Source organism: Salvelinus fontinalis, chromosome 2 (assembly GCF_029448725.1).
Source record: "Salvelinus fontinalis isolate EN_2023a chromosome 2, ASM2944872v1, whole genome shotgun sequence".
NCBI classification, from domain to species: domain Eukaryota; kingdom Metazoa; phylum Chordata; class Actinopteri; order Salmoniformes; family Salmonidae; genus Salvelinus; species Salvelinus fontinalis.
In genome coordinates this window covers 69,903,227-69,929,580 of record NC_074666.1, presented here as the reverse complement: position 1 = coordinate 69,929,580, position 26,354 = coordinate 69,903,227, and the positions used below count along the sequence as shown (strand labels likewise).

The window sequence follows — 26,354 nt, the reverse complement described above, 5'->3', positions numbered from 1 at the left end:
GGTAAATATCCAAACAACTGTAGTTAAGTTTACTGTGAAAGTAGGTAGTTACTGTAGGGTACAAGGCTATTTTCAATGTACAAATCTACATCATATCGCCAAGTCTACCTTTAAACCCTCATACCTGCTGTCCCATTTGACCTAGAGACTCAAAACTTTGTATGTAGGCGTCTTCCCTCATGCTGAACAAATTTTCCGTGAGGACCCATAAGGTCCATCAGGTTCGATTGTCCTCCATCTTGACCATTTTTGAAAACCTTTGAAAAACGTATTGTCATGGGCCATAAATCCAAATTCGGTATGTATGCCCATGGTACATATGTTTTTTTTATACGATTTTATTTGATAAACAATACAAAATATACACATACAAATGACAAACAAACTACCTCTCCCCCTACTGTATTTATTTATTTATTTTGCTCCTTTGCACCCCATTATTTCTCTCTACTTTGCACATTCTTCCACTGCAAATATACCATTCCAGTGTTTTACTTGCTATATTGTATTTACTTCGTCACCATGGCCTTTTTTTTCTCTTTTTTTTTGCCTTTACCTCCCTTATCTCAACTCATTTGCTCACATTGTATATAGACTTATTTTTCTACTGTATTATTGACTGTATGTTTGTTAAACTCCATGTGTAACTCTGTGTTGTTGTATGTGTCGAACTGCTTTGCTTTATCTTGGCCAGGTCGCAATTGTAAATGAAAACTTGTTCTCAACTTGCCTAACTGGTTAAATAAAGGTGAAATAAATATAATAAAAAACATCAACTACATCACACCCCCATCTCCAGCGCCCGCATCACTTTACACCACACGGCCCGAAACTGCACCATTTTATTTCTCTTTGTGGTACATATCTTAACTTACTTTGAAAAAAGCTAAGGGATTGGATAAGAGTTATTGATAAATCAGAAAATCTGATTTTACGTGTGCATTTAAATCCTTTGTAAATCCACTTCACAATGGCCTATCAACTTGTTAGGGTCAACAGTGACATTACCATAATGAACCATGTTAAGTTTGGCATTGATATCTTAAAAAATAAGGAACCTATTAACAATTAACTTTGACTATGTAACGCTAATGCTTAAAATAATCATACTTTTTTTTCTCAAGGACTGAAAGTCAGATTCGCTTCAAATTTGGTCTTTGGACTCATCACAATAGTCCCTAAAGAGTTTGAGAAAATAAAGTTGATGCATTCAAAGATGGCCACACTATACCTGTAGATCAAGGTTTTCCCAACTCGGTCCTCGGGACACCAAGGTGTGCACATTTAGGTTTTTGCCCTAGCACTACACAACTGATTCAAATAATCAACTAATCAAGTTTGATCATTTTAATCAGCTGTGTAGTGTTAGGGCAAAAACTAAAACATGCACCCCTTGGGGTCCCGAGGACCGAGTTGGGGAAACGCTGCAGTAGATGCATATTAGCACATAGGCTAATATGTTAAAATAGGCAAAAAATACTTTGCTTCTGGTGCAAGACATGTATTTTGGGGTAATCTCAGTTACCCAGAAGTAAATTCTTGTGAAAGTGTGTCACTCTGTATACAAGATATTTTTTTTTCTGAGAAGCTGGGTTATCGCATATTCGGTCGCAAAATCTTGTTTTGTAGGATACCCGGAGGCAAAGTCATTAATATCCATCAGGTGATTGGTTGAGGCTTCTTCGTTACGTGACGTCACTCTGAGCCCTTACCAAAACACAAAACATGGCAGACCGTTTCTCTCGCCTCAGATCTGAAACCAGTAGCAACAAACCAACTTAAATGACAGTTAACTTAAAATGAAAAGATCTAACATTCCTGCGCTCCAATAGCATTGTCGCCAAGGAAGGCACGCTAACTAGCTACAGTGTTTGAGTCATCTCAACCATTTTCTTTTAAACAGCTCAGCTAACTAGTGAAATGCTCATTTGCAATGCTAGCCAGCTTACGCATTAGCTAGACGGCTTCTAGACTCTGGAGTTCATGGGGGCTTCAGGAGTCAGCGGGCTAGATGATTCCACCATGGGCAACAACAACCGGCTACTGGAACTGAACCAATGGACATGGAGCAATGACATTTGATATGTAAATCTTCTGTACAGTATTTGTCCTTAGAAGCTGTGTGAATATAAAGTCACTGCAACCTTAGATGGCTGGACCAGACTAGTTGGTGGCACTAGAGATGTCATTGGCACCAGTGGCACTATAGGATAAAATTGCTCTCGAGAACCCAAGGCATTAACAAGGAATTCTGCCTTATCCCAAGGGTTCTCAGACACTGCTTACCGGTGTGAACTACATTCCCAATGCTCTGTTTTAACATTTAGAAATGTCAATAATCATAGCTTGCGATATGGTTTCCGAAACATTTTACCTTTATAGATAGATCTTTCCTATCAGCGAGAAAGAATCTTTCAAATAAAAAAATATACACTTACTGTAGCAGGTTTGCACAGATCAATATGGCTGTGTGTGCCTCCAGTGATTAACTACACTTCCATTACACTTCCCAGTTACGCTTACACACAGGTGTTCAAGCACGCTAGATATCTAATTAGCACAGTTGGACGCCTCTGTCTTCTGTCTGACTTCCGTAAAGAAGCACGGTAACATGGAGACATGGCCGTGTAGGAACCCTAACCCTATGAAGTTGTGCTGTAATTTAAGTGCGTTTTAACGTTCAGACCAAGCATCGGGGCTCTTAAACTCCCCTGGCCAGAAGATACCTTAATGAATCCTTAAATGAATAGATGCTGGAGGTACAGTAGTTAGTGTCTATGAATGAGCTAAGGATACTAGAGCAATAACTACTGATCAAGTGGGCTTTGTCTTTTGCAAATTAATGTTAGATATAAAATATGCAGATGAACAATGTGAAATATCGTGATTAGTATAATCACATACTGTTGCCCTATTATGTGGTCTGAACGTAGTGAAATGTGTATTTTAGTTGGCAAAATTAAAAAAACGGAAGTCCTGCCATTTGTGCAGTCAGCGTATTGCAGCTGTGTGTGTATTGAAGTGTTTTGTAACGCTGATGTACTTTAAAATGACTAAAACCAAATCTAAACTGTGTAGAAATGATACTGGACTTACAATCATACATTTTCTTGACTGTGTTCAGCTCGCTAATAATCACTGAAATGAAAGCTAGACAGTCAAGGAGCATCCACATCTTCCAAAAGGACTGCACATGTGCACAGCTAGGAAATATAACACATTTTCAGTGTGGCCCTCCGGACCTCGTTGAAGACCGAATGCGGCCCCCGGGGGCAAAATTAGTTTGGCACTCCTGTCCTAGGATGTAGTGCAAATTACGGTATGCTTGACATACTATCTGATCCTCAGTAGAAATACAATGGTGACCCGCAGTGGCAATTTGGATGAACAGCAGCTAAATATTGGTTCTAATTATGATGAACAGCAGCTAAATATATGTTCTAATTATGATGAACAGCAGCTAAATATATGTTCTAATTATGATGAACAGCAGCTAAATATATGTTCTAATTATGATGAACAGCAGCTAAATATATGTTCTAATTATGATGAACAGCAGCTAAATATATGTTCTAATTATGATGAACAGCAGCTAAATATATGTTCTAATTATGATGAACAGCAGCTAAATATATGTTCTAATTATGATGAACAGCAGCTAAATATATGTTCTAATTATGATGAACAGCAGCTAAATATATGTTCTAATTATGATGAACAGCAGCTAAATATATGTTCTAATTATGATGAACAGCAGCTAAATATATGTTCTAATTAGGAGGCGCTCAAAACAGCAACATGTTTATTTGTGGCCAGCTTGAGGACAAATCAAATCTTCTTTTTGGGAATAAAAGTTTGAGGACGCGAATAGTACACCCCAATAAAAACTGTGTCATCTGGACATTATATCACATCGAAGAAAGAAATAAAAATAAACCACGCATGTATCGATCATATGATTTGACTGAACATACATGCATTGTGAAGAAATTGAAATCAAAATGGACACCCACCTCGTACACTGATCCATCCCCAAAGTGCATCACTCCGTGGCCTTGTTGTTGGTCCAGAAGCCAACCTCCTTCATATTGATCCCCATTCCTGTCAAATTAAGCAAAGTTCATCTCGAGGTCATCTGAACAACAACCGGACATTTCCAACAGGATGGCTCATTGGGTTTGGCATACTTCTGTCCGTGAACATGTTCAAACTTAATCTGGGTATGTTTTCAGTTTGAAACAACTTCGCCCAGCCTATAGGGTTCAAATTTCCAGTGTGATGAAAAATGCGTAATCTAATGAATACTATTGACTGGTATGAACAACATTTAGTACTTGCAATACATTCTTGAGACAGTAATATCTAACTCAGAACTCTGGTCCTTTGCAACGTAATCAAGAGGGGGACAACGTTGTACCTGTAATGCATTTGTCCTTCACCATGCCGCTTGTTTTGATGAAATGATCCCTCGTATGTTTGTCCATCCTTATCCAACAGAAACCCATTGCCTGGGTGATAGGAGTATGCAAAATATAATTGAATGACACAATCTTGACGTTTGACTTCACATATCAAGGTCAGACAGAAGTCCTGGCTACATCTGAAATGGTACAGTGCTATTGGTGCTGTCATTCTGTTACCAAACGTTGCATCTGCACTGTTCTTCAAGTAAATGTGTTTTTGTAAAATAGTCAGTGGAAATTGTTAAGTCGTCCTTGTGCACATAGTTGTATGGTTTGTTTAACTTTGCAATCATTGGTCTTTGTTTGGCATATATTTTAAAATGAAAAATCTGATCTCAGCATCACTCTGTTACAATGGCATTTTCCTGCACTACATAAAAGGTGCCATTGCAGACACACCCAAAGAAGTCCTATAGATATTTTCCTTTACGCTACAGTAGATGATATTTTCCTTTACGCTGCAGTAGATGCAGATTAGCACATAGGCTAATATGTCAAAATATGCAAAAAATACTTTGCTTCCGGTGCAGGACATGTCTTTTTGGGACATAGGTCTAGTATTACCCACCATCTCGGAGTCCGTAGGAGAACTCTCCCTTGTATCTCTCTCCATTGCCTTTCTGCATCACACCACATCCATGAAGCTCCCCTCCACTGAACTGGCCAGAATAGGATACACCTGAGAGATTCATAAATACTTTGTTCATTGAAACCACTTGATATTACATTTTAGGCTACAAGTCTGATGCTTTATACATATATTCTAGCACTGAATTCTTAATGAATTTAGGAAGTGGACTGACCAGAGTGTGTGTGTGGTACACACACTAATGGATAAAAGTATGTGGACACCTGCTTGTCGAACATCTTATTCCAAAATCATGGGCATTAATATGAAGTTGGTCCCCCTTTGCTGCTATAACAGCCTCCACTCTTCTGGGAAGGCTTTCCACTAGGGACTTGCTTCCATTCAGCCACAAGAGCATTAATGAGATCGGGCACTGATGTTGGACGTCCAAAGGTGTTTGATGGGGTTGAGGTCAGGGCTCTGTGCAGGCCAGTCAAGTTCTTCCACAACGATCTCGACAAACCATTTCTGTATGGATCTCGCTTTGTGCACGGGGGCATTGTCATGCTGAAACAGGGAAGGGCCTTCCCCAAACTGTTGCCACAAAGTTGGAAGAACAGAATGGTCTAGAATGTCATTGTATGCTGTAGCGTTAAGATTTCCCTTCACTGGAACTAAGGGGCCTAGCCCGAACCATGAAAAACAACCCCAGACCATTATTGCTCCTCCAAAAACTTTACAGTGGGCACTATGCATTCGGGCAGGTAGAGTTCTCCTGGCATCCGCCAAACCCAGATATGTCAGTTGGACTGCCAGATGGTGAAGCGTGATTCATCACTCCAGAGAACATGTTTCCACTGAGTCCAATGGCAGCGAGCTTTGCGCATGGTGATCTTAGGCTTGTGTGCGGCTGCAGTTTGGAAATCGGCAGTGAGTGTTGCAACCGAGGACAGACGATTTTTACAGGCTTCAGCACTCGGCGGTCCCGTTCTGTGAGCTTGTGTGGCCTACCACTTCGCGGCTGAGACATTGTTGCTCCTAGATGTTTTCATTTCACAATAAAAGCACTTACAGTTGACCAGGGCAGATCTAGTGTAACCGATGTGAAATGGCTAGCTAGGTAGCGGTGGTGCGCGCTAGCAGCCTTTCAGTCGGTGACGTCACTTGCTCTGAAACCTTGAAGTAGTGGTTCCCCTTGCTCGTGGGTGACTGTTGTTGATGTGTGCAGAGGGTCCCTGGTTCGCGCCCGGGTCGGGGCGAGGGGACGGCCATAAAGTTATACTGTTACACTAGCAGGGAAGAAATTTGACGAACTGACTTGTTGGAAAGGTGGCATCCAATGGCAGTGCCACGTTGAAAGTCACTGAGCTCTTCTACTGCCAATGTTTGTCTATGGAGACTGCATGGCTGTGTGGTCAATTTTATACACCGGTCAGCAACGGGTGTGGATGAAATAGCCAAATCCACAAATTTGAAGGGGTGTCCATATACTTTTGGCCATGTTGTGTACATATGGCTCTGGGACTGACTAACCTAGGTGAGTGCTAGCTTCGATGCAACCAAGAGAGTCCAGCACAATGTGAAAACTCTCTTGGTTCCATTGAAGCTAGGTGAGTGCATGTACCTGTTTTTGCCCAGAACCTTGACCCATTCCCCTCTATTTCCCCATGAGCAAACTCTCCCTCGTAGTAACTTCCATCTTTCATCAAGAGTTTTCCATGCCCTGGATAAAACAGTAGGAGTTTCATTCAAGTGCATAGCCTAGCCTAGCTTCAATGCAACCAATATAGTTTACCTCCAACACAATGTAAAAACTCTGTAAAAACGATCTTGTTTGCATCAAAGCTAAGTCTTTCCCTCCCTTATACAACATTATATAATTGTGTTTAATTAGCTATGTCAAACGGTGATTAGCTAGATAGCATAGGCTAAACATATAGTTTGCATTTCATTATAATATAACAAGCAAACATGGTGGCAAAGTCACACTATGCGACATAAGGTTCAGCTATGTTTTTCATTTATTGTTGTTTCTCATTTCATCAGCAATCATATTGTCAGCAACATAGCTAAGTGTAACCTTCTGCTATTACCAAAAGAACGTAGTTAGTTACTACCAAAGGCATAGGGCATACACACCATGTTTTTCGCCCTTACTCCACTCTCCCTCATAGCGAAAAAAGCTGTTTGGATACACATACACGCCAAACCCTGCATGGTGGTGGGGATAGATAAACAGACAGATTCACGCACCTGCTGATAATACGCTTTTTATAGCAAATATTTGACGGGTTGTCATTACTTAAATCATGAAGAAAATCAAAAGTGTTCTTCTGAGCGTATACTGTCTAAACTTACCGTTCCGGGTAAGATTTGTTACTTCTCCGACATAGTAGCGAGAGTTTCTTATTTGTTTTTTGACAGCAGCCATCTTGCTTGGGAAATGCGTCCTTAGCAACAGTCATCTCTGGCGGGGCAGGGCTCAAGCATAAATTTAAAGGGCACGTTCAACACAAATGGGTTTCGGGGGAAAAAACGGGATTAAATCATGATATAAGCGATCTTCAGGTCGGAAATTTTGAGCTCTAGAAAGCTCTTGACCGTTCTAAAGAGGTTTCCCAGCTGGAGCTCGTTTCTATGAGTTCCCAGTTGTCTTGGACGCACTGTACTCGGAAGTCGTTGATTTCAGATTTCCCAGTTGTTTTGAACGCGGCAATAGTTCACAGACGCTAAAACGCGATAGTCCGATTTCCAATTTGTGACATACCTACCAAACGTGCATCTCCCCAATAAGGCGGCTCCAGTACGAAATAACAACACAAATACAGGTAGCCTAGTCAAATAATTAACATCCAATCATATGAACCATTACTCTCTCACGGAAATTCCACTAACAGTCCGTAAGTAGCTAAACGTAGCTGTTGCTCATGTTGGTATCTGTACTGATGGCGCAAAAGCCATGACAGGGAGACATAGTGGAGTGGTAATGCTTGCTCCCAATGACACGTCAGTGCACTGCAGCATCCGCCCGACTTCATGCCAAGAGAATGCCTGACAGCTTGAAAGATGTTTTGGACACTTCAGTGAAAATGGGTAACTTTGTTAAAGCAAGGCCCCTGAACTCTGGTGTATTTTCTGCACTATGCAATGATATGGGCAGCAACCATGTAATGCTTTTACAACATACAGAAGTGCGCTGGTTATCAAGGGGCAAAGTATTTACATTTTTTTTTTAATTGTGAGACAAGTTTAAAGTTTTCTTTACTGACCATAATTTTCACTTGTCTGACCGCTTGCATGATGATGAGTTTCTCACATGACTGGCCTATCTGGGTGATGTTTTTTCTCGCCTGAATGATCTGAATCTAGGATTACAGGGACTCTCTGTGCGGGACAAATTTGAGGCTATGATTAAGAAGCTGGAGCTCTTCTCTGTCTGCATTAACAAGGACAACACACAGGTCTTTCCATCATTGTATGATTTTTTGTGTGCAAATTAACTCTAGCTTATGGACAATGTCAAATGTGATATTGCAAAGCACCTGAGTGAGTTGGGTGCGCAAATACGCAGGTACTTAACTGAAACGGATGACACAAACAACTGGATTCCTTATCCCTTTCATGCCCTGCCTCCAGTCCACTGAACAAGAGAGCCTCATCGAAATTGCAACAAGCGGTTCTGTGATATTTAATCAGAAGCCACTGTCAGATTTCTGGATTGGGCTGAGCTCAGAGTATCCTGCCTTGGCAAATTGTGCTGTTAAGACACTGATGCCCTTTGCAACCAGGTACCTATGTGAGAGTGGATTCTCGTCCCTCACTAGCATGAAAACTAAATACAGGCACAGACTGTGTGTGGAAAATGATTTAAGACTGAGACTCTCTCCAATACAACCCAACATTGCAGAGTTATGTGCATCCTTTCAAGCACACCCTTCTCATTAACCTGTGGTGAGTTATTCACATTTTTCGATGAACAAATAAAGTTTTATATGTAAAATAGCTAAATAAAGAGCAACATTTTTGATTATTATATTATTATTTGTGCCCTGGTCCTATAAGTGCTCTTTGTCACTTCCCATGAGCCGGGATGTGACAAAAACTCACACTCATTCTTATGTTTAATAAATGTATAGTGTGGCAGGCTTACAATGATTGCAAAAAACAACATTTGAGAGTGCGCTGACCCTGGTGCTGGAGGGGGGACTCAGCTGGAGGTTGAATGTTTGAAGGTGTACAGGACTATAAAAAGTTTGGGAACCACTGTATAGAACATTGCTGTGCATACACATACATGTTTTGGACTAAGATAGAAGCTTCAGAAAGGACATGCCTCAACCAATGGGTTGCGTTCCATGTCATCAACTGTGTCATCAACTGACAGATTGCGATAACATTTTGGTCATGTTCCTCTGCCCAGAGGTTGCTGACGCCTGCCAGATCTTACAACGCCTGGATAAGATATTTTACATTTCAGATAACCGCAATCTGTCAGTCAATGACACAGTCGGTGACGTGGCACGCAATCATTGGTTGATGCATGCAACGTCTGAGCAGGGGAAGGCGACCATGATGTGGTTAGCTGATATGTAAAATAGCTATCCAGGCGTTGTAATATCTGGCAGGGGAATGTGCCCAGTCTCTCGAGTCCATTGTGAAATAAAATAATCCTTGAGAGTTGATAGCCTGGTGTCCCATAGGAACGCAGACGTTCCATTGTCCAGATTGGCGCACAATCAACAAATGTGGTCTAACAAAGCGGGTATCTGTCAAATCTGTCATGATTTATGTAATGTAACAGGCCCGCAATGTGCATACTTAAATCTGTTTTCACTGCATAGAAGAAGTGACTGCTAAATGCTAACTCCTGTTATTATAACTGGTTAGCATAGCTAGCATAAAGAAATTGTTGATGGTAGTCAAAGTAGTTTTTAACTGTAATGCAGTTGATTGGTAACAATGACGTGATGAACATTTGTTGGGGTTGACATCCATGCAAGCGTTATACTTAGATTTTTACCTCAAAATGGTGTGAAATAAACATATAAAACAATAGCCTAAATGTAGGCAAATTTTGCTGGGGGGCAATGAGGAGACTCTGGATCTTTCACCTCGACCCTTTCCCCCACGTGTTTCCATGCCAATTCCATTGTTATGGTCAAGTTAGATTGACCTCTTTAGAACATCAGCAGGGACTTATAGCCCGAATACCCACCTCCCCACAATTCCCAACCAATGTGTCTCTATGCCTGACTCAACACAGGCATTAGAAATTGAGAAGTTTTTAGCTCATGTGAAAAGTCACTCCCATTGCCACCCAGTTACAGTGAGTGCACAACAACCCTTACGAAAAAGACTGCAATCAGAGTGCATGTTAACTGCAGTTATTCTGAAATTACTGTGTCCAAAATACCAGTTGACTGCAGTTACTGCACTTTTACTGCAGTTTCAAAACTGCAATATTTTATCGAACATTGGCTTGCGAATAACTTTTTATTTTTGTGTTGACAACAACTGTAAAGTTTAGTCATGGTGTGGTGCTCAGTACCTGCATGTGCAAACTAAAAGCAAACGTAGGGTAACATTTCATCAGTTACCTTACTAAGAAGAAGTCGGACAGACGTAACATAGCTAAATTAGCTAGCGAACTCCATTTGTTTACCTAAACCAAAATCTAGCCAGCTTTCATAATACACTGGTTAGACATTCCAAAGCAAATCAATATTGTAGCGACCCGCACAGACAGCTGTGTGTTATGTGTTAGGCTAGTAGGTGGTTGTGTTCGCGGGGTCCGACATGTCAATCAACCTGCTATCTGCCAATCACGGGAATGCCTGGAATGTTCTGATGCCGGGCATCCTGGCGGTTGGCGGAGTGGCGTGGAGGGGGGTTGGGCAGGGGGATGGAGCATTGGAAGTTAAGACCGGGTTTTGCCTTTGTTCTCTCTCTTACGTCTGGGCTTCACAAGAGAAGGTCACGATTGGCTTGTGGGTTATCTTTCATTTATTTGGCGTGGGCTACGGCCAAACAGTAGCCTGTGTAAAGTTGGTTTAATAAACCGTCCATTCGTAAACTCAATCCTCTGTCTGGACAGTTGTTCTTTTATGATCTAGTCAGGTCATTACATTGGTGTCAGAAGTAAAAACGGTGATAAAAGTTAGCCAGCTAGCTAGCTGACTTCTGTGGCTAGCTACCGTAGGTGAGAACGGGGGTGAAAATGCTTCGAGGGAATCCGAAAGTGAAGGTGGAGGTAGGGGACGATTATGGCCAAGGAGGTGCGTGTGCATGGACGTCGGGGGTTCTGGCTGAGGAGATCGCTAGGGCGTCGGAGCCCAGAGGCCGCTTGAGGGAGGACGTTAGAGTGATGGCGGCTGAAGCGGGCATGAGTGCTTCGTCGACTGTGTTTCACGCGGATTCTGGTGGGCGGGCCGAAGTGGTGACGTCGACGCGGCGGGACGAGGAATCTGGGGCTCAGGATGTAAACAAACATGGGGGCGCCCAGTCCCCGGCTGCGTCCGTATCTGTTAAGACCCCGAAGTATTCCGGTAAGGCGGATTGGGAAGCTTTTCATGCTCAGTTTGAACTGTTAGCTCATTTTAGGGGGTGGTCGGATGAAGAAAGGGCACTGCAGTTGGCTTTATGCCTCACGGATGAGGCTCTGGCCTGTTTGATATTGATTAGCCCCGAGGACAGACATGATTATGGTGCTTTAGTGGGAGCACTGAGGAGGCGCTATGGACAGTGTGTACAGCCCGGGCTACTGCGCTCCGAACTGAGTAATAGACACAGGCAGCCTGGAGAGCCTCTACGGGTGCTAGCTAATGACATTGAGAGCCTCTCTCGGCGGGCATATGCTCACATGCCCCCCTCCGTGCAGAGCGAGCTAGCACGGGAACAGTTCATACAGGCGCTCTCTCCTACGGAGCTGCGCATACAGACCCAGCTGGCTCATCCTGAGTCATTGCAGATAGCCTTGGAGATGGCTTTGGAGAGGGAGCTGGTGTGGGCTGGGGCTTTGGTGGGGGTGCAGGGAGACACACCCTCTGTGCAAGCTGGGGGGCAGAGCAGCCCGGAGCCGGAAAAGCCTGCATGGGTGGCTGAAATGACAGAACTCATTCGTGCTGTGTCGCTACAGGCGGCACGAAACACACACCCTGGTCCCAGGGTCTGCTGGGGTTGTGGCCAGCCAGGCCATCTGCGCCGAAATTGCCCCATGTCCCCCAGAGCTCAGGGAAACGGCTCGGGGTCCGCATAGACCGGGTAGTGCGGACCCCTGGCTTTCTATCCCAACCACCATCATCTTCAGGAGGAGCCCACCGGCACAGACGGGGAAGCAAGGCTCCACTTCCCCCAGAAGCAGACGAGAGCAAGCGGATGGAGCCTGTTGTTGTGGTGGGCCGGACCTGTGTTGGGGACTTTTGTCATGTCCCTGTCACTGTGGAGGGGGTGCCCTGCTCCGCCCTGGTGGACACTGGGTCCACAGTAACCCTGGTGAGGCCGGATATTGTGCCAGGTTGGACTCAGTGTGAGCCTACAACTGTGCAGCTCCGCACAGTCACAGGTGAGCTGGCACCCATGAAAGGGAAGGGAATAATGACTCTGACAGTAGGGGGCAGGACTGTGCGTCATCTTGTGTGGGTGGCGGCTGTGCAGGACCCTTGTATCCTGGGGTTGGACTTTCTTAGGAGCACAGGCTGCCAGTTAGACCTAAATAGGGGCACACTGAGCTTCCAGGGAGGGCCGGAAGTCACCATGGCCCCCCCTAATGTCACAATCACTCAACCCAACAAACCCTTTACTCCAACAGTTAAAGCAGCAGAGACTCATGGCTGCCCCCCCCTCCCCCACAGATGTGTGTGACTTTTCCCCAGCCCCCCTGAGTTTAAAATTGTGTTAAAATCCACCCCACAGATAAGAGTGCCAGAGGTTTCTGTGGCAATTAAATCAAACACCTTCCCGTAGAAGACCATATCACTCCCTGGGGGTGCGTATACATTAAATAATGTAACTTCCTTGTTATACAGTTTAGATTTAACAAGTATAAATCTACCCTCATTGTCTTTTATTTCTGACAAACTCAAAATTAACTGAATTTGGGATCAAGATCGCAACTCCCCTTCTACCCATTTTGTAAGAAGAAAAAAACTATTCCTGTATCCCATTTTCTTGAGTTTTTCGTGTTCACGTGTGGATAAGTGAGTTTCCTGCCAGAATAGTATGTCACCTCTCTCCCGTTTCATCTTTGCTATTACCTTAGTTCTCTTGATGGCACTCCCCAGTCCGTTTACATTGAGACTTATGACCTTACATTCCCGATGATGGCATCGATATCAATAGAAAAACCTGTGCACCATATCTGTGATAGGAGAAAAATGATGGATCAACAACATTAGTTACTCCACAATACTAACCTAAATGACAGAGTGAAAAGAAGGAAGCTTGTACAGATTAAAAAATATTCCAAAACATGCATCCTGTTTGCAACAAGGCACTAAAGTAATACAGAAAAAAATGTGGCAAAGCAATTCATTTTTTTCCTGAATACGAAGTGTTATGTTTGGGGCAAATCCAACACAAAACACCACTGAGACAGCAGTGGGGTCAAATTGTAGAACCAAGTTCCTACATTTGAATATAAAAATGGATTTTATCAAACAAAACTATGCTACATTTTTATCTCTGGGACCCTCAGGAGGACAGTTTAGAGCAAGATTACTAAATGTAAGTACATGATTTACCTTCAGAGGTGAATGTATCAAACCAGTTGCTGTAATAAAAGTGTTTTGTTGTGCACTATCCTCAAATAATAGCATGGTATTTTTTTTGCTGTAATAGCTACTGTAAATTGGACACTGCATTAGATAAACAAGAATGTAAGCTTTCTGCCCATATAAGACAATTCTATGTCCCAGATGGTAGGCTGTTTACAACATCATTCTAGTCACATTATTGAATATTGACCAAGAACTGTCCATAGAGGTTAATTGCATTGTTGGTTAAGGGCTTGTACTTAACATTTCATGGTAAGGTCTACCTGTTGTATTCGCATGTGACAAATACAGTTTGATTTGAAATTCACCTTTCAGCAGGACAGTAACCTAAAACACCAGGCCAAAAGTACACTGGAGGCTTACCAAGACGACATTGAATGTCCCTGAGTGGCCTAGTTACAGTTTGGACTTAAATTGGCTTGAGAATCAATGGCAAGACTTGACAATGTCTGACTAGTAATGATCAACAACCGACTTGACAGCTTGAAGAAGTCTTTAAAGAATAATGTGCAAATATTGAACAATCCATGTGTGCAAAGCTCTTAAAGTAATTTTGTAGTTATTACTCAAACCGATAGAGTCACTGTTTCAAACAAAATGACTCCACCCTAAATGTATGTAAACTTCCGACTTCAACTGTATTTGCTAGAATCTCCTTTGGCAGTGATTTACAGCTGTGAGTCTTTCTGGGTAAGTCTCTTAAGTGACTGTACTCAGATATATTATGTACAATGGGTTTCCTGAAAAGTTTTGACTAATGACAGCACATTGGGGTTTACAGTGTATGCATTGCAGCGCCATCTTACTTCCATCTTGCTTCGCGAGACAACACGCCAAGGGGGATGGAGAATGAGCCCATTCGTGGAATTTGGTAGATCTTATTTGACCCCACAATGCAACAAAAAAATGTACTGATCAGTTATCACAATAACTACCTCTAACCCACAGTGCCTGTTCACTCCTGGAAAGCAACCATTTTACAAATCCATAAAAAAATCTATTGTATTTATTTCTATCCATCCAAAACACATGAGAGAGCTTAGGTGTGAAACTTAACAAAACTAACAAAAAATCTATGCATTTGGGACGTCTAGGGATTTAATTTGGTTAAAGTAAAACATATAGAACGGTTAATGAAACAACTCATAAGCCACCAGATTTAGTAGCACATGAGATATTTTGGCAGTACATATCAACAAAAAAAACAATTGAAAATACAGTTGCCAAAAGAATTTATCTGGAGGTTAGTTGCAAAGCCTGTATCAACTTAATATATATAAAATACAAACTGTTAGTAGTCTATTTCTACTAGGATGCGGAAGATACTGCTGCTCCCAAGGACAGGTCCAGGGTCCCTCACACATGGTTAATATGCGTATCAAACTATATGGTGCTTTTCGGAGCCAATCAGTAAAACAGATCCTTTACGCTTTGCTCTTCTCTGATGTCTCTGTGCCTGCATTCGCCCTGCCCGATCTGAAACGTTGACTCAGCTCTGCCGACAATACTGAGCAGCAGGATTTCTTTGAGGAGAGAAAAAGGAGACAGAAGAGAGGATAGGAGAGAAGAAGAAATGTGAGTAGTAGGGGGAATTATAGGAAGATAAATCATTCTCTACTATTATTCTGAAATTTAACATTCTTAAAATAAAGTGGTGATCCTAATTGACCTAAGACAGGGAATTTGTACTGGGATTAAATGTCAGCAATTGTGAAAGACTGAGTTTAAATGTATTTGGCTAAGGTGTATGTAAACTTCCAACTTCACCTGTATATATTTTTTAAGTCCATTCAATATCCCCTCCTCATGTTCCCTTACCTTCTGGTCCTTGGCTTGGTTGCGGGCCTTGGAGGCAAGCTCCAGGAGGGCAATGAGGAGGCCCAGGCCACACCCCAGGGCCAGCAGCATGAAGAGGCCCCTCAGGAGGTGGGCCTGGAGGGCCTGTGGGGCTTGGCCCCCCTCTGGCATACAGCTATTGGCCCACCACTTACTCTGCAGGTACGCCAATTCCCCAGACTCACTCAGCTGCAGTATGGCCACCGTTATGTTCTTCATCATAGGGGAGCCTGGCAGGGAATGAGAGGGAGGGAGGATACAGAGGGAAGGAGGAGGGAGATGGAGGGACAGCAAGTGAGAAAGGGGAGTTATTTTTTGTCTTGAGAGAGAAGGGTGTCAGTGTGTATGTGTTTGGGTGCATATCAAGTAATGCACTGAATTTGGAATACTTGAGATATTCATCACCACAGCAGACCACCCATAAAAACACATAGACAATGTTCCCAATGTTGCCTATTGATATATCAGGCCCATCTATGTGGTGTACTGTGGATCCAGCTGCTCGGGGCTCACCTAGGGGTGCTGCAATGCTGTACCCTCTCATGGCAACGAGTTCACTGCTGCGGACCAGGTTGCAGTAGCGAGCCACAGCCAGGTCCAGAGCCGCTACCTCGCCAATGAAGGCGAAGTTGCCTTCCTGGGCACGTCGATTGCCCTCTTCCACAGAAGGCACACAACTCTTCTTCCTCTCCATGTGCTGGAAGATGCGTCGGTAGGTGGGGTTGTTGGAGTTCTAGAAATGGGAGCGAAAAGGGAATCTTAGAAATGCAAAGTTGGTCAGATGATTTTCGGCCATAGTTGTTGAGACATTAGCGATTCTAGTTGTACGTGTACGTTTTTATCCGAAACTCACTATGGAAGGAAATGTAAATGTAAAGAAATATGTGCAGGTACAGACAATTTAGCATTTTTGTACATCGATTGACGTTTACTAATTAATACATTTGTGCGGTTTCTTTTTAAAGCGACACGTACTTTGAAGAAATTGAACGTGGAGCCGCCTTCCACTGTTCCATAGTCAATGACGTCCTGTCTGGCCAGCTCATCGAAGGTCATCACCGAGCCGTGTTTGGTGTCCGAGCGTAGCATGGTGTTGAAGTTGCTGAAGTAGCAGGCCAGGAGCACCACCGCAAACACCCACCAGATGGCGCTGATAATGCGGCCAGACAGGCCTTTAGGGTGTGGGCCAGCACCTGAGAACGCAAACCATAGAGAACGCAAACTTCATACTCCTACCCGTATACGGGTTGGAAATTGCAGATCTGGACACTATGCCACTTTATGTTTATATACCCTACATTACTCATCTCATATGTATATACTGTACTCTATACCATCTACTGCATCTTGCCTATGCCGTTCTGTACCATCACTCATTCATATATCTTTATGTACATATTCTTTATCCCTTTACACTTGTGTGTATAAGGTAGTAGTTGTGGAATTGTTAGGTTAGATTACTCGATGGATATTACTGCATTGTCGGTACACTCGCATTAACATCTGCTAACCATGTGTATGTGACAAATAAAATTTGATTTGATAAGCGCCTAAATTAGAACACAGTGGCCGTACAGTAACATGCTATGCATGACGTCAGAGCTCCGGGTCTCCGCTTCACAGATCCGAATGTTTTTTTGTATGTTTTAGTATTTTCTCGTTAATACCTGCGTTCTGTTTTGTATGATGTAACAATGTAAATTGTTGATCTGTATTTTAAATTTTAAAAAAATGTTTTAAAGTTCTGAATGGGTTTTGTCTGACAGCGGTTCTGAATTTGAGCACCGGGCGCGACAAGAACGACCCTGGGTTTATAAGCGGGGAAATCGACTCTGCCGCATGAGCACGCTTTTGTGGCACAGTCGGTAGCGCGCCGGACCTCGGGCTAGAAGGTCGAGGGTTCGAGACCTGCCCCCTGCTGTTTCATTAGAGTATCGTTTGGTGTTGGCTTGGGCATGTATCTGAAATGTTATTGTTTTCATGTATTTACTAGTTTTTTGTTAAATCTCATTTGCATGTTGGCATCCCTACCTTGCGTTTTCATCGTCTTTGCGTGTATTACATACACACGCACACTCACATACATGTACCCATTCACACATTCACACACGTGTCCATCCACACCCGTCCACTTAATACATGTTAATTTTATCTCCTGTTAGGCCTATAAATATTTCATAATATAATGTCAGTCTTCGTATTTTTTATAATTTAGCTAGTCATGTTGCAATAGAACAAGCTTTCAAATTATGCCCACCTGACCCAGATTGCGATTTATTAAGGACCATTTTCTATATTTGTGTAAAGGAGGGGATGCAGGGCTATGTTAAAATTTAAAAAAAACACACAAGTTCGGGCGATTTGGCTCATAGCTGCTTTACCTTGCAGTGTCAGGGCTCCGGTGATGTACCAGAAGCTGTGCAGGAGGGTGAAACTGTGTTCGTCTGTCTCGGGGTCAGCCCACTCACAGGGGCTTATCCTAAGGGGGTGAAGTGAGCATTGAGATGTCTTTCTTTACAGAACTTCATTCTCTGGACAGTGGCCAAACCAGATTCTTAGAAGGATGAAATAGCAGTGTAGTTTCTACTTCCATTGACGTACTCTATTATCAACCACCCCTGTCTCCCACGCTAGAGTTGTACACTAGACATCCCGTAGCCTATATGTTTCACAGCATTACGCATTATTTGTATGTTGACATCTTTGAATGCAAAGATTCTAACTTCTACATATTTTTACTTAGTCTCGTTGACTTTAATGGATGACTGACAGACTTAAGTGGAAGTTAGGATTCTAGGGTTTATGACTAGGGTTTATAGCTAGGGGCTAGATTAGGAATGGGGCCGAGTGGATGATGATATCTCACCTGGCCACCAGATAAATGCAGAGGCCAGTCACCAGGAAGGCCACGAGGACACCCACCCACATCTCCGTGGAGAAGGGGAAGAGGAAGCTGACGAAGTGGCTCTCCTCGGAGCTCAGGTCCCTGCTCAGGATGAAGCCAATACCGATCTGCATGAAGGGAGTGCTCATGTCCACCGAGAGCTCCCTGGTCGCAGTGAGGGTCAGAGCGGCGACCGCCAGGTCGGCCTCCTGATAAACAGGAGCAGGCAAGAGCAGACACACACATCACACAGTGACACACACACATGAGCAGGAACACACAGACACAGGGCCAAACAAACAGGAATAGGGACCCACGCACACAAGTGTGAGTGAGTATAGCCATGCACGGCCTACTGAACACAAGTCTGAATGACTTAACCAATCTCCCAGCGTAGCGTATACCACCACCTGCTACTTTCTGCCCAGGTCACTCACCCCTCGGACCACCTCCCCGATCATCCCGAGCCAGTTTCCGCTCTCGTCCTGTCGCCCGTATTTGCCGTCCTTCACCAGGTGCACTTCATACTTGAAGCCCAACTTCTTAGCGATCTCCGCAAGCAGGTCAATGCAATACCCCTCCAGCTCAGACCCTTGGGTCATGGTATATGGCTCTTGCTGGTGGGAGAGAATCCGACAAGTGGATCATAAGTTAAAACATGCATTCCATCATAGCGTTACATTAAAGTGACACACCGGTCTCCTTTTCACCACATTTAACTTCTGATTGACTTAACAAAAGGCACATCTAAATAGGAGGTCTGTGTATGTCATGACAGATCAGAATCATGTGGCCTATGGAATCACAGCCATGGAATCTAATCTGATTGTTCAAAAGAACAATAATTGGGCAAAATATCAGAATTGGGCACTTTATGTTGTTTTTCCTGTTTACACATTTGGTGGAAAATCTGATAGGTATCAGATATTTCATCACATCGGAATTGGGCTGCATGTGTAAAAGAAGCCACAGTGTCATTCGAACAGGTGTGCCCAAATAAATGCATTGGATCAGAAGAGTCATTATGATAAATATGAATTTGAAATATAAAAATGAATGTTAGCCATATGTCTGATGATATGCATAACAAACAATTTACAGTATGATAATATGAATGCGATAAGTATTAGTATGATGTGTAATACCTTACCAATATAGTGGTGATGGATAACGCTGCAGGCCCTGGAACAACAAAAACCAAACACGTCAATGTATACATACTGCTCTTTAGTCTGTCTGTGTAATGAAATATAATGTGAGGGATTAATAGGATTCAACGTTAATCCCTTCCCTTGCATTGGTTCATTTGCTTTGTCTGGTTGAAAACTAGTAGAAGTTGCTTCTTGAGGGCTTCTAATGTAAGCGTATCATCATACCATGTTATGCTCTGTCCTCTCTTCCAACTTCAGGAGTTAAGACCCAAGAGCCAGGATAGAGAAGAATGGCTGTATTGTACTGCAGCTTTCTAACGAGACACTTTTCTCTCCAGTGATAAGGAGTCCATTTTGGGGGCAATGTAGCGGGACATTAATGGGGTACAACAGGACTGTTTTGAACCTCCTGTGGTGAGACTAAAGTGGGCTCCTACCCACCCCGCTCTTCCCTAAAGGCATGTTCTGGATCCAAAAACCCCTCCATCAAACGTCTCCAGCAGAAGAAGCAAACAGTCCCCCCTTCCAATCCCACTCCATTATGCATGACACTGAAAATAGTTTTCCTTGCCGTAGACTGACTGTGACCAATGCCATTTCAGCATGTCCGTCTCAAGAACTAACAAGCCCTGCCAGGGTTAGAGACGGGGAAGCGGAGGTGCTGGGGCGCAATCGCTCCACATACAGTGGTGGGCCCAGTCGGGGGTGCTCCCTCGATATCGTATGGTGTCATACTGACACACATCAACAGTAATTTGTAAAAGACCTTTGGCATCGACCTACAAGCCCACTGAGATGTCTGTCATTTCACGGGCCTGCCCCGAGCCATTGTCTGCAAGCTCAATTGATTTATCACACTCTTTTGTTGGCCGTGGCAGGCATCCTCTCGGACGGCTCGTGAGAAATGATCTGATGAGGCCCCGGGGTTTGTTAGGGCTCCAGCCGTCCAGCCTCGGTCAATGGGCAGAGTCAGATGTCGAGACACTAACCATTTTAGGGCACCCTCCCATAGGCTAGGGCATGCTGGGATGCTGGAGGAATTTCAAAGGCTGACCTCCAGGCTGGTTTTATTAAGGCAGCACTGGAGAGCCATTGCCTGCCACAGCTTGGTGGCTCAGTATGTTTTCTAAATGTATTTTCAAACCTTATTCCCCAAATTCCTATAGATAACCTAAGATACTTCAGAGGTGTCTTGACCACTTATACATTATACCACAAGGGGTCAGTGTAATAAAAGGTTATGGGTACCCTCGACCATAGCAGGGAAGAAGTAATACTGGGAGATTAAGGTAGAAATTGCCCTCAAACACAGATCTGTGATCAGATTACCCAACCCCAAATCCTAACCGTACCTTTAGGAGGATTATGAAATATTTGAACCTGGACCAGTGGCAGCATTCCTTGGAAACCTTATGATATATATGTATGTATTTACCAGCAGTGCAACACCCAGGTAGCAGTGCCACGGCACACACGACCAATCCAATCAACGCTTTCATGTTGTCACCTTCTGAACCTGAGAATTATAAGAGGTGACAACTCATTTTCAATGACCAAGGTGACCTTACATTTGTATTTATTTTTGATGATTAGATGCTCATGGATTTCAGTTTATATTGACCTCAATATGAGTGTTCAACATTGTAAGCTATGGGTCAAATTCAACAAAATTACTACAAACTGATAATTATTGTAGAAATAATAATAATATAAATGCAGAGGTATTTTTCTATAATTTGAGGGCAGTAATTCTGGCTATACTATACCTTATAGTGCTCTTGTTAATGTGAAATGATTCCTGCTACACGGTAACATGTATTATAATGACTCATTATTACATGTTTCTAAAACTGTACACAAGGTTACTCCAGGTCAGGGTTAGGGCTAATGTTAAAATACAGTGTACTAATAATAGAATACTTGTTAACCTAATTACACGAGTACACAGTAATAAGGGCACTGTAGTGTAAAGTGTTATAGTACTTCCCTGCACAAAAAAAACGAGAAAAGCATATTAGCCTTTCACTTAAAAATACAAATATATATATTGGCTCAGGGGATAACAATGAGATTTGATGTATAATTTTTTAACAAATGCATTTTTAGCACTATGTGCTAACCAAGGACAATGCTTTCCAAATGGTGGGTTGAGACTGACGGACCATGCCTACAGACTGGGTCATAGCTCAACACATAGTTTAGTCTATTTGATTAGTCACACGGTTCAAATTCAACTTTATTTCTTATAAAAACATTGGAAATCCTAAACCAGAATTTCACATTGCAATTCAAATGTGGGGGTTATAATGCAAATGTGGGGGTTATAATGCAAATGTGGGGGTTATAATGCAAAGAAACTATAATAAACCATGCCTCGTGGCACATGCATACGTTCATTAATATATCACAAATGGAAGAGAATAAAAAAAAAAATGCTATTAGGAACAACATCAATAAGAGGCTGCAATCAAAATTAGCTGTAAAAGTGAATAGCACTGTCTGATGAGATAATCAATAAGGTTTCCTTACCTTAGATATTCCGTCGTAGTAAAGAAGCAACTCTGGTGGAGTGGAAGGACGCAAACAAAGTAGTTAATGGAGAGGGAGGGATGGTTGTGTGCAGTGCAAGAGGGTCAGATATCCCACCCACACCAACCCGAAATTATAAAGGGGTTGGACAGTAGATGTGGAGGACTCTAAAGCATGTGGGTTGCGTCCCAATAATCTAATCTCCTTTCTCCCGAAGTGTGCACTTGTTCACTTCCCTTGGTGCACAATAGCAGCTATAGAGGGACGCACATCAAGATGGACATTTTTTGTTTTTGTCAAGTTAAGTAAGAGAGCCCCAACCTCTCATCCCCCCCCCACCTAAAAAAAAGGAGAAGAAAAAATAAGTTCCTAGTAGCCAATGGAGAAAGGGGAGTTGGGTGCAGTAGCACGCCCATACAACGCAGGAGATTTTGGTGGTTTGAATTGAAGAGGGCAGTCCATAAGCGTAGACTAAGGATATCAAGGATCTGGAAGGATTCTATATGGAGGAATGGTATATGATCCCTCCCAATGTGTTCGCTTTCAGCTAGTCAACTTCCTTACAACATAATAATAGGGGGAGTCACACTCGCGACTTCGGTTGGAGAATATAAAATCACCCCTGACAAGGCCAATGAAATCCACACCTCGCTGGAATCCCTGCCTTCCTCAGGTGATAAGCATGAGGCTCGGATGAATTCCTTCAATTGTTCCGCTCTTTACCTCAGTGTGAACAGGAATGATTTACGCTACTAAAACAAACAAATGGAACATGAGACTGTCTTACGTTGTGCCGACTAAGTCTGTATGGTTCTCATAGTTTCCTAATCACAAACTATTAGTTATTCTTCAGATTGTTTGGCCTGGCTTTAGTAATGATTAAGATGGCAAAAGATGCGACCTAGATGACGAAGGCTAAGCCGGGTTCGGGTTCGGGCCTGTGCCCAAATGTTGTCTTGTATGTATCGGTGCATGCTCTGCCGTGCCCTCGTTCAAATCAGTTTGTGTGCAGGACTAGGGGACGGCTGGCACTGAGCCCATACTAGTCCACACGCAGGTTCTCTTGACAATCGTGTAGCATTTTTTAGGTGGCTTGGTGTTTCCTATAGTGACTTCCTCTCCCGGGTGGCCGTACCTCGGCTGTATTGGAGTTGTGGGAAGCGGAGATGGATTGGATCTTTGGTTGAATCAAATGTCTTGTCTGCCTGGGCGTGGTGTGTGCAGTGGCTGCCCAAGCTCAATCCGGCTCCTGTGCACTCTATCGTTGGTTACGGGATGCTACTCGAAGAGAGAGGGCCGACAGGTTCAATAGGTACCCGCCCGCCGCTTGTCTCAGTCAAGCACTGCTTTACTCTCTTCCCAGACTTGTCGATGAAGGGTCTGGTCCCACCTCGTTGATATGGTCCTATATAGACTTTTGAGACCATGCTGGCTAACAAGCGCTGCATAGCGTGCTAGTCAGGTTAGCTAATTCACCAAGGCGAGTTAGCTACTACTAGCTATTCTGGCCTCCCCAAGGTGGAGTTGCTTGGGTAACTCTTGTTTCATATACATAGCGTTAAAGTCGCTTGGTTATTCTAAATGGACTGTGCTGCGGTCAGAGTCTAGCTAGCCTAACTAAAGAGCCTCCTGACTAATGTCGGCTAGTATAACATAACTTCCGTTAGCATAACTTCCGTTCAATGAAGCTTACTAGCGTTCCCCCGGCTTTATGGCAACCCACTTTCCTATTTTCAATTCCCGGAGTTGGAGGGAGTGGAGAAAGCGGGACTTGCATTCACCTCCGATGAGGAAGCTGCCCCCATGCACACCCCCGGAGTGAGGGGCCTTAGCACGGGTCTGAGCGAACAGTGCGCCGCTCCACAAACAAATCACTGTGACGACAGTGCCCTCACATTTTATTATGGCAAACAGGGTACTACATCAACCATTTCCGAAGCCCTCTGTGCCTATTAAGGGGCCGGGCTATACAGTCTCACAGAAGAACAACATGTGTTGGAAGCTTGTGTAACCCGTGTGAAATGGCTAGCTAGTTAGCGGGGTGCGCGCTAACAGCGTTTCAAATCGGTGACGTCACTGGCTCTGAGACCTTGAAGTTGTTGTTTCCCTTGCTCCGCAAGGGTCGCGGCTTGGAAGGAACAATACGGATGGAAGTCGTATTGTTGATGCAGCCCTTCCAGCGCTGAGTTCTAGCCACTCACCTGGACGCATCGCGCAGCCTAAGCCGGTCGCTTCAGATGTCTGTCAGGCCTACCGACCATGGCCCAGGGATGGCGTTATGGACAGTGGTGCGGAGCGCACTGCATATCAATTACCCGGAGCTCCTAATGGTGTATCTGGCTCTCAGCCGTTTCCCCTAGTTTTTGTCGGGCTGGCTTGTGCGGGTCAGAACCGACAATATGTCAGTGGTGGCGTGCATCAAAAGACAGGGAGAGGAATTTTGTCAGGGCTGACATAGATCTTTACCCATCGCGAGAAAATGCGTATTGAAAATAAGGCCCCGTTTGAACCACTGGAGTCTGTGGATCTGAAGATCCTCCGTTATAAAACCTCCTTGCTAGTGGCTTTGTACACCCTTCCTGTTCTCAGTTCGCCCCGGGCGACTCTAAGGTTGAGTCCAAATGCGGCCTTTGCCCCGAATGTCATGGCTACATCCTAGAAGTCCTCAGCGTTTGAGTCATTTCCCTTTTCGCCTCTCCCTTTTGTTTCTGAAGAGCAGCAGAGGTTACATGCCCTGTGTCCGTGGCAAGCTTTGCACACGTACATTGACCGGACCTAGGTTAAGCATTTATCTGACCAGCTTTTGTCTGTTTTGCTATTCCAGCTCGCGACAGGGCTCTGCAGCGTAATTTAGTATCCATTGGGGTCACCTTGGGTTATGATTCTATTTCCCCATTTTATGTTGTACCGAAGTTGACTGACTGAAAGGGAATGTAACTTTATGACTAACACACTAGCAGCTTACAGTGATGCACATCAAGATGGCAAGGCTTGTATTGTCTGGTTACATAAGAGAGCCCCTAACTAATCATCCTCCTTCCCTCTCAAAAAAATAAAAATAAAATATAAAAAGAAGTTCCTGGCTAACCAAAGGAACAGACACAGTTCCTGGGAGCCAGGGGGAGGAATCATGAAATGAGGAGCAGAATTTTGACCCTGACGAATCCTTTGGGAATCATCAGGAGGAGAGTTGGAACCAGAGGGAAGATAATGTGGTCACTGAAAACAAGCGTCCTATTCTTGAAGCTAACTCTAAAGGAGCTTATTGGCAAAAGAACAGTGCTAGAGAGAGAGAGAGAACTGTTTATAGAACAATCCTTTTGAGGAAGTGGCCAGAGTTAGTGCACAAGGCAGAAAAAAAGATTTAAAAACAGGGGACTATGATATTTATAATTCGTTGATTTTGTCCTAGAAGTTCATTGAGCCACATGAAGGTTCCGCCTGTTAATTTTTGTATTGGCTGCATTGATACTTTAAGTTAATCCCCATGATACCATCGAAGAGGGACTTGACTCCACTATTCAATAAATCAGAGAAATACTTATTTGGTACCCAAGCAAAAGACACCCCCTGTTCAAATGAACTAAAGAGACGAACACATTGCAATTAACTCATCTTTTCAATGTTGTATACTTTGGAGGAGTGCCTAGATCTCTGGCAACATAATGTTAATTCATACAGAGTTCAGTCTTAAAAACGTTATTTACTTAATTCCATAAATCTCAATTTCCTCCAGAGAAGTTGTGAGCTTGGAGTCATGTGGGGCTGGAGTTTGATGGGGTAAGAAAAGCATTCAAGCTCCTGTGACAACATCATTCCCTCAGTTCAGTAGTGACTCAATAGAGCTCCAGATTTTGGTTGGAGGGCTGAGCCATGGCCAATCGACTGGATAAATAGGGTTTGAAGAGGGGAGTCGAAATGCTCTCGGAATCCTAATGAAGCTGTCTTTTGCATGTGTGACAGCAGGGCACAGTCTGTGGCGCTAAAAGGAGCATGTCGCGCTTCAGAACCCTCTCCCAGTACAGAATAAGAGGCCTGGCTTTAGCCAACAGCTTCACCAGAGGTGGCCGTCATCTTGGCAACCGCAGACTCAAAAACACTGTTGGCAGACCGTTGATTGATAGGTCAGTACAGGGAAAATATAAACAAGGC

The 26,354-nt window shown here is 43.6% G+C and overlaps 2 protein-coding genes across 2 annotated transcripts in view; both read right to left on the bottom strand.

Moving 5' to 3' along the window:
• Positions 1 to 11,781, bottom strand: part of LOC129824415 (MORN repeat-containing protein 1-like) — an 85,382-nt gene extending 73,601 nt beyond the window's left edge. The window contains exons 1-6 of the mRNA XM_055884052.1: positions 7,390 to 11,781; positions 7,171 to 7,242; positions 6,656 to 6,754; positions 5,032 to 5,142; positions 4,418 to 4,508; positions 4,014 to 4,101 (exon numbers count right to left, since the gene is read on the bottom strand). Coding sequence (XP_055740027.1) covers positions 4,014 to 4,101; positions 4,418 to 4,508; positions 5,032 to 5,142; positions 6,656 to 6,754; positions 7,171 to 7,242; positions 7,390 to 7,462 — 534 coding nt within the window. The 5' untranslated portion in view covers positions 7,463 to 11,781. The remainder of the gene's footprint in view (positions 1 to 4,013; positions 4,102 to 4,417; positions 4,509 to 5,031; positions 5,143 to 6,655; positions 6,755 to 7,170; positions 7,243 to 7,389) is intronic.
• Positions 11,782 to 14,790: 3,009 nt separating this feature from the next.
• LOC129824420 (probable glutamate receptor) lies at positions 14,791 to 22,480 on the bottom strand. Its single transcript, XM_055884066.1, has 10 exons — positions 22,203 to 22,480; positions 21,109 to 21,189; positions 19,673 to 19,704; positions 18,960 to 19,139; positions 18,505 to 18,731; positions 18,020 to 18,117; positions 16,614 to 16,831; positions 16,152 to 16,371; positions 15,621 to 15,868; positions 14,791 to 15,325 (listed from the first exon to the last, which is right to left on the bottom strand). Exons 2-10 carry the CDS (start codon positions 21,170 to 21,172, stop codon positions 15,227 to 15,229), a joined length of 1,386 nt encoding a protein of 461 aa, XP_055740041.1. The 5' UTR covers positions 21,173 to 21,189; positions 22,203 to 22,480; the 3' UTR covers positions 14,791 to 15,226.
• Positions 22,481 to 26,354: the final 3,874 nt, after the last annotated feature.

What these genes read in the sequence shown, in the direction of transcription:
- LOC129824420 (XM_055884066.1), bottom strand. Translation starts at nt 21,172, where the DNA reads ATGAAAGCGTTGATTGGATTGGTCGTGTGTGCCGTGGCACTGCTACCT. An exon ending in TGCATTTATCTGGTGGCCAG is followed by an intron (nt 18,118 to 18,504) that starts GTGAGATATCAT and finishes TCACCCCCTTAG; the next exon opens with GATAAGCCCCTGTGAGTGGG. An exon ending in CCACGTTCAATTTCTTCAAA is followed by an intron (nt 16,372 to 16,613) that starts GTACGTGTCGCT and finishes TCCCATTTCTAG; the next exon opens with AACTCCAACAACCCCACCTA.